The 8,312-nt window shown below is 29.8% G+C and overlaps 1 protein-coding gene across 1 annotated transcript; it reads right to left on the bottom strand.

The window, feature by feature from the left end:
* Nucleotides 1-4,861: 4,861 nt before the first annotated feature.
* ich (zinc finger protein ichor) lies at nt 4,862-8,040 on the bottom strand. The gene is made up of 2 exons (XM_070644845.1): nt 6,457-8,040; nt 4,862-5,229 (listed from the first exon to the last, which is right to left on the bottom strand). The coding sequence occupies exons 1-2, from the start codon at nt 7,977-7,979 to the stop codon at nt 5,145-5,147; spliced, it is 1,608 nt and encodes a 535-aa protein (XP_070500946.1). The 5' UTR covers nt 7,980-8,040; the 3' UTR covers nt 4,862-5,144.
* Between the last annotated feature and the right edge of the window lie 272 nt (nt 8,041-8,312).

The following is an 8,312-nucleotide window of genomic DNA, read 5'->3' as shown; positions in this document are numbered from 1 at the left end:
TTAAACAAGAAGAAAACATGCTGAACATACATGCGTTTACCTTTTTTAACGATTTACGATTTCGTTTTCTATTCTATCGTTGATATCTTCCTGTAATATTGCTTTTTGATTTGTATTTTTATTCTCATTAGTGCTGGCACGATAACTTCTCTTTTATGTCTTCTTTTCAATTTAACGTTGATTTATGTGTTCCTGAAATGTCACTGAAATTATGACGAGTATTGATGTATGAAAAAGGTTTTGAGACATAACCTAACCTCATTTGATGAAATGGTGATTGAATGAGATTTAATTTTGAATGATTGTTGAGAATTTAGATGGTTTTTGAGTAGAGATCAAAGTCGGATTGAATTCGCCGCATTTTGCTAAGAATCGTTTGAAATTTGAATGAAATGTTATACTTCACAAGTGTTTGCAGAAACCAATTTCATGTAAGTTTTAATTGGTTATCAGCTAGCTGAAGCGAATTTGAGTCGAATTTGACTTTTTTCAAGTTGATCTCTGAATTTGACGAAGTTAAGTTTCTAGAATAGAGCCCTACCCCTAGCCGCTTCTAGATTAGAGTCTAACTCGAACGGTTTATATAGTAAGGCCCTACTCTAGTATTTTTTCCTAAACCAGAAGTTTAGGTCGACTTGAGATCGCTCCGATTTGCTAAAAACCAATTAAAATTTGCATGGAATTCTTACAAGTGTTAGCATTGTGAAGTATAAAATTTCATACAAATTTCAATCAGGTTTTAGCAAACTGAAGCAAATTCAATTAGGCTTCGATCTCTTAGATTTCGAATGAATTTTGGATGTGCTCTGCGTCGTTGAATAGGTATTTAGGTTAGTAAGCTGTAGCGATGTCCGGCAAACTTTTCTTATACGTCTCAAGTTCCAAAATCAATATTAATACTTCTCAAAATTCCAAGAATCTAAATAGTAAATTGAACATAGATCATATCACAGGATGAGTCACCTTCTCATTAAATTCTTATCTCAAATGAGCATTAGGGAAAAAGTTTTATGTGCAGCATAAATTTAATTTTACGATCTGTAATTAATATTCTGTAAAAGCAGTGTTGGGCAATCTTTTGTTTATTATGGCGCACTTTGGTGGAAAGTTTCGACCAAAACCTTACACGGTATAAGGTTCTAATGTATCGCGGCATATAGGTTGCCGACCACTGTGTATAAGGAACGTTCTATTCTGATAAGTCTGGTAACTATCGATCGAAACCGCAATAAACATACGGCACATGGCATTTGATAGCGCACGAGTGTGCCACGGTACATAGTTTGTCCACCACTGTGTTTAATGAAAGTTCTATTCACCTAAAAATTATGCTGAAAACATAAAAAATAAAACAATTAAAAAAAGTAGACAAAAGGCTCAATTTTCACATAAATATTAAAATTTTTATTAATTTTTCTATATTTCTCTGTGAATTTACAAATTAATTTCGCCATATCATCAAAGTATATCTTTTCTTTTTTATTTGAATACATTTACAAAATAGCATATATGAAACCAATCAATAACATGAATGAGTTTTTTTTAAATTAAAAGCTTTTTATACGCATTCATTTCCATCATCAACGCTGGTTTCCAAAAAATGTAGAAAATATTAAAAAATTTCTCTTTTTTTTCTTGTTAATATCTTGTGTTTTTTATTTATCTTCTTTTTCTTACAAACTAGCTCATCATCATGGATTTGTTTGTTTATCTCATGACTTAGCTTTTTTTTCTAAAATATTTCATTTTTCATAAATAAAGTAGTGAATTTTTTTTCGGTCAAAGAAAGATGTAAAATGTAATTTATATATTTTTCTTTTGTCTATTAACAGTATTCATTTCATTTTTCTTTCAATTTGCTTCTTTATTTTTGAGATCTCTTGGCATAATTTATTGTGATTTAAATAATTTAAATTAATTTAATTGAATTTTTTATTGTTTACTTTAAATGTATGTATACGTTTTTTAAATTACAGAAAGGAAGTGAAAGGACGATTCTCCAGATAAATTATGTTTTTATTGCTTAATATTGGCAGCTGAATTGTGCTGAATAGTACTGAGTTGTGCTTTGTTGCTTTTTAAGCGCTGAATTGCACGATAAAGTAATAATTTGTAATCAAAAGTGCTGGATTTGCAAAAAATGTGCTGAATTTGCAATTAAAACTTTGAATTTGCAAAAAATGTGCTGAATTTGCAATTAAAAGTGCTGCAATTAAATGGAATTAAAACATAAAAGTAAATCTGCAATTAAAGAATTTGGTAAATTTGCAAATTAGTTGAATTTACTGCTCTAATTTGCAATTTAAGCTTTGAATTTGCATTTAAAAGTGCTGAATTTGGAAATAATAGTGGTGAATTGGAAATTAAAGTTCTGAATTTGCTAAAACAAGTGCTGAATTTGCAACTAAAGTGTTGAATTTACAATTTAAACTCTGGATTTTCTTTTAAAAGTGCTGAATTTGCAACTAAAAGTGCTGAATTTGCAATTAAAGCGCTGAATTGCAATCTAAAGCTTTAAAAAACTTTTAATTTGCTGAATAATTCTGAAAATAGCTGAACAGCTTTAAATCCAAGCTCTACAAATTCATCTGGAGAATCACCCTAGTTAGATACTTTAAAAGCTAGATAGATTTTTCTCATTATATGATAAAATAAATAAAAATTTACATTAAGTGAGTCCTGAATTTACAAAAACGATCATAACTATAATCCATTTGTTTACATACAATTGATCTGCTAGGGATTTTTATAATTAAATTAAATAAAAAAATTGTGAAAATAATTTACAATACCTAATTTTTTTCTTGTTATAATTTAATTAATCTTTATAATTTTTTTTTATTACAAATTAATTTTTTTTAAAATAAAAATTACATTACCACATACATATATAAATAATTATTTCTTGGATTTCATCTACACACAAACATTTAAATTATAATTAATTCATCAATCTACATTTTTAAAAATTTTATTTTTTATTTTTTCATACATAATGCAATTCTGCAATTAATTAACAAATCATTTGAAAAATCAAATTTACTGCTACGTTGTTGCAATTGAGGAGCCTCCAATAAATTATGAATAATAAATATGTGTACTTAAAAAAAGTGTGTGAAAATACACAATGGGTGGATAAGCAATACATTTGCAACAACAATTCAATTAATAATTGATTGAGAAAGAAGACGGTGAAGAAGAAAAAGTGGAAAATAATAAATTATTACCTTTTTAAAATCGATTAAGATTTAAGTGAGAAAGAAACGATATCACAATAATAATTTAGCATATTATGCAAGGGGAAGTCTACTACTAATGAGGTTTATTTCACATCATTAAGATTTATTGGCTGGAGAGTTCTTTATTTTATTTAAATTGTTGAATTAAATTGAAAATTCAGCTGAATTCAGCAAACTAAGTGAAATTCAGTATACTTTTATTTTCAATCATGTCAGATCCACTGAATTCAGCCAATTTAATCAAGTAAGCTGAATTCAACAGAATTTGCTGAATTTCTTTCAATCATGTAGTTTCTGCTAAATTTAGTCAACTCTAACAAATCAACTGAATTCAGACGATTCAGAGAATTTAGCAAAAGTTGCTGAATTTAGTCAATTTAGCAAAACTTGTTAAATTTATTCAATTCAGCTGAACTAACTGAATTCAGCCGTTTTAGTAAAATTAGCTGAACTCAATCAACTTAGTTGAATTTTGTAAAATCAACAAAATTAGCTGAATTCAGTCAATTCAGTAGAACTAGCTAAATTCAGTCGATTCAGCTAAAATAGTCGAATTCAGTCAGTTCAGCAAAATTAGCTAAATTCGGTGAATTTAAAAGAATTTGCTGAATTTAGCTAATTTAAATGAACTATTGAATTTAATCAACTAAGCAATAATTTCGACTTAATTTATCCATTTCTGCATAGTTCATGCAATTCAGCTAAGCTCAGACAATTCAGCAAATAAAGCCTAGTTTAACTCCCCCTTGGAAAATCTACTATAGATACAAGAATCAACAAGAAAAAAGAAGAAAATAATAAAAACTATGTGTTAATGCATGTATCTATGAAGAGAAAAAAATAAAGCGAACGAGTAAGATAAAGACCGAAAGGGAAAAAAGAAGAAAATTATGTTATTAAGTGCACGATAATCAGCTTTGTTGCTCATTCTTCAATAAGATTAGTAGAACTAGTACAACATGCAATCGCTTGATTTAGTGTAAGCATATAGTGAGAAAAAGGAGTTTATTTTTTGTAAAGTAAATAAGTAATCTATTTAGATTTATTATAGGTAGTGAAATCAATAATCACATGGGAAAATCTTATTACATTTATATGAAAAAGCTTATCTCAACAACCAGAAGTCTCTAGAAATTTACGACTTTAATTTCAATTTTTCGTCGTACAATTCTCAATTATTTTCACATACAAAAAAAATTAAATTGAATTCGAAATATAAAATAAAAAATATATAATTTTTTTCTATAAACATTATTAAAAATTAAAATTGCACTCGACATAGGAAATTGAAATTTATGAATCGCGCATGCAAAATAGTCAAATCATAAAGATCGAAATAGATAATAAAGACAAGAAAGTGTATTTTTGTTTTATTTACAGATATAATAAATTAGATAATAAAGACATGAAAGTGTATTTTTGTTTTATTTACAGATATAATAAAATAGATACAATAATTGATTTAAATTTATTGTTCTCAATCTTTGAACTATTTAGTTTCCATCTTTTTTTAAGTTTTTCTTCTGCAATTTAACTTGCTTAATTCCTCTTCTTTTGTGTTTTTAATCACATTTCATTATGTGATGTATTAATTTACAATTTCATTTAATTTTTTAGGATTATTAATTTCATTCAATTTCGAATGATTTTCATCTAGTTTTCATTTGTGTGAGGTACCATTTCTATTAAATTACATTTATTACTTATAGCACGTGAATTGATTGTTTTTTTGATTCAATTAAGACTGTATTCATTAATTTACATCTTTATCTTAATTAATTTTCACTTTCAAGTTTGTTGCCAAATTAAATGATCACAAAATCTTGTTTTTTCATCCTCGATTTATACTTTTTTTTATGATTCGAAACTTTCTATCCGTTCTAATTTTCTGTTTGTTGGTGATAATCAATCACGTCCGATTCGTTTATGAATTTGTTGATGTTTTATGAGATGTGCCTTTTGTCTGAATGCTTTTGCACACGTCTCGCATCTAATGGTTTATTGGGGAAGATAAATGCAAATAAAAGAAGCATTAGTTTATGACACCAAAAAAGAGTTTTTTTATTGCGTTAGGAAATTACTTTTCATATGAGTTTTGCGTAAAGTATCACAGCGTCGAATAGCAAGTTAATTGCTTTTAGGTATAGAGTGATTTTATAGTGGATATAGTTATGTATAGTGTATGAAGAAGCTATTTATGTCTCTTATTTTCTATTGAGAAATTTTATGGTGAATAGCATTCATTAATCTAAAATGCTTAGGTCTGAGATTGACAATTTCTCAAATTTCTTACAGAAACACGAGTGGCACAATGCAGCGCATTTCTCGCTGTAAAAATGAGTCGATATCAGATTTCGCGGAGCCTTTGGGCAACTACGCATCTAGCCGTTAACACGGGATACATAGTGAAACCCTAGAGCATACAGTGTACTGTTTGGGAAATCTAGCAAGCTATGTACTAGGAATGATCAATTTCTGACAGACAATGATCCGAGCAAAACAAATGAAGAAAACCCTGCAGCGGAGCTTTTAAGGCTCCGCTAAAGCTCTTTTATTAACACTAAATGGAAACCGTCTCTATTTGACAGTCATATAGAAGCAGGGCTGATCCATCTTCATTTGTGTTGCTCTACTAACTATACTCCAATCGTAGTCTCTGTGAGTATGCTCCATTGTTTGTTAGAAAATTAATTTCTAGTTGAAGCCTTCTTTGTCAATAATTGCTCTGTGTATCAAAAATTCAAACCAGAGCTCCAAGTCATCTCGGATTTTTTTTATAGAAAGGTCAATTTGAGTCGAGAGTCGACTCATACTTCTAGTCAACTTCGATCACTGATTCATACAAAATTCTGAACAAAGCTTACTTCAACACCTGTCATCATGCACCTACATATTACCCACTTCGAACACTCTCTCATAACATAATCAATAGCTTGCTGAGATTCGATTAAGAAAAATTCTTTCATAATCTTTAATTTATTTTATACTATAAATCATTATTATTCATTATGTAATGAATCAAGAGGTAAAAAAATCACATTACATCGAGAAATTCTAATAAATTATAAACCGTTTTGCATGTGAACAGATTTACTGTGAGATTTATTCTCAGAAAGATTCTATAGCTTGAGATAATGCAATTGGGTCATAAAATGTTTAGGGATTGGTGCATCAAAACTCATATTTCAAGGAATCTAAAGACTAACAAGATTCTTACCTGAAAGGTTTCTCTCCAGTATGAGTACGTAGATGAACTTTAATATTACTTTTATTAAGGAATCCTCGATTACATATTGTGCACCGATGAACAGGCTTCTCTTTCCCAAGTAATCCACTCAAATCATTTGGTGATTGAAAACCATGTGCTGACACTGATACATTTGTTTGATTTTGTACTTGTTGCTGTTGTTGTAGTTGCTGTTGATGATTAGCACCTGATGACACACTTATGTGAGATTGTGATTTCTTTGGATTCCGCGGCCGTTTTATTTTTGTAGTTGAGGATGTTGATGATGTTGTTGTATGTGGAAAATTACCCATAAGCTCTGGACTACAAATGCCATCACTTTTAAGTCCATTAATTATTTGATATGCTTGCACGTTATTGTTATTAGAACTGCTATTATTATTGTTATTATTACTATTTGAGTTATTTGATAAATATCGATTGCCATTAAGCATAACATTATCTGTTGTTGAACACACAGAACCCGGTGGACTAGTAGAAGTTGAAATGATATCATTACAATATGAAGTTGATTGGGCTTCTAATTTTATCGGTGGGCCGTTCTGTAAACGATTTTGTAGAAGCGGCATATAGCCATGTGTAAGAAGACTCTGTAACGTTGAGCCAGATGATTGAAGAGGCGAGTGTGGCAGTAAAAAGTCATTTAAAGCATCATTTTGCGATACAATAAGTTTACTATCTTGAGGCACAACTGTTTCTTCAATCCATGCATCTAAATCCATCCATGAATCTCTTGTATCACCTCCCGTATCTCCATCACTACGATTATTCGGTACCGTTGTGTCTGCAATTGCTGATCCAATTATTGCAGCGATATCCTCAATTGAACTCATATCATATTCAACAAGTTCTTTTGCATCGACATAGATTTTTGTGGCAGTACAATTTTGATTTCGATTTGACACGGAGTCAGGACCTGATGAGATTACACAACTATCGGCTGTTGATATGGAATAAATTTTCCTATCTATTGAACTATCTGAAAAGAGTTTAACGTCTGATAGACATGAGTCTGCACCATCTGGATTAAGTACTGAATCGGGTAGACATGTTGACGACGACACAATATTGTTGTCACCATTGTTATTGTTTGAACCGCCATTACATGACGTTTGATATGAGCTTTGTGAATAGTTATTATTATTCTCTTCAGGTAGTCTCTGCGCTATAGCATGATAATGATGTCCAGATATTCCATTTATTGATAAATGACCCGTATAGCCTGTAAACGGTGGCAGTGGTTTTAATTCGGCTAAATTCGTATTACTTATTGATGAAGAATTTGACAATAAATTATCTAATAAATCTAATGATGATTTTTGTGTCTCTGAGTCACTTGGCAGTGAATCCAAATCATGATCTAGAAGTAATTTGTGACCATCGAGTAAATAATCTTGACCATTTGTGCCTGAATTCCAACATGGACTCATCAATAAACTCTCTACTTCTGATTCGTTTTGTGAGCTCATATTTGTTGAGCTGCAATACACCATTTTACGATTATGTTTCTTCGTGAAATCCAATTTTTTTGTTGGTTTCGTTTCTTACTCGTGCTGAAGGTTGCTTTTCAGTTTCTTTATATTTATTTATTTTTGCAAAATTTCCTTTTTATTTTACAATAAATTTTCGTGTTTAACTCAATTTTCTGCTTCTGTATTTATTTTTGTGTAGCTTTCTAAGAATGTGCGTTTAATATTTCTTGAAATTCTACAATATTATTGCAACGAAATATGTTTCAGATAATTACGAAATATTTTTTGTAGCCGTAGTTACCTCGGTAGAGTTGGAATTCGTAACATTTTGGTATCTGCAATGAGAGCATTTAA

The sequence above is a fragment of the Chironomus tepperi genome, unplaced genomic scaffold (genome assembly GCF_022539635.2).
Source record: "Chironomus tepperi strain 1889 unplaced genomic scaffold, CSIRO-AGI_Ctep_v1 contig_346, whole genome shotgun sequence".
NCBI lineage: Eukaryota > Metazoa > Arthropoda > Insecta > Diptera > Chironomidae > Chironomus > Chironomus tepperi.
This window is presented reverse-complemented; position numbering and strand designations above follow the sequence as displayed.

What these genes read in the sequence shown, in the direction of transcription:
- ich (XM_070644845.1), bottom strand. Translation starts at nt 7,979, where the DNA reads ATGGTGTATTGCAGCTCAACAAATATGAGCTCACAAAACGAATCAGAA. An exon ending in ACTGGAGAGAAACCTTTCAG is followed by an intron (nt 5,230 to 6,456) that starts GTAAGAATCTTG and finishes ATAAACCATTAG; the next exon opens with ATGCGAGACGTGTGCAAAAG.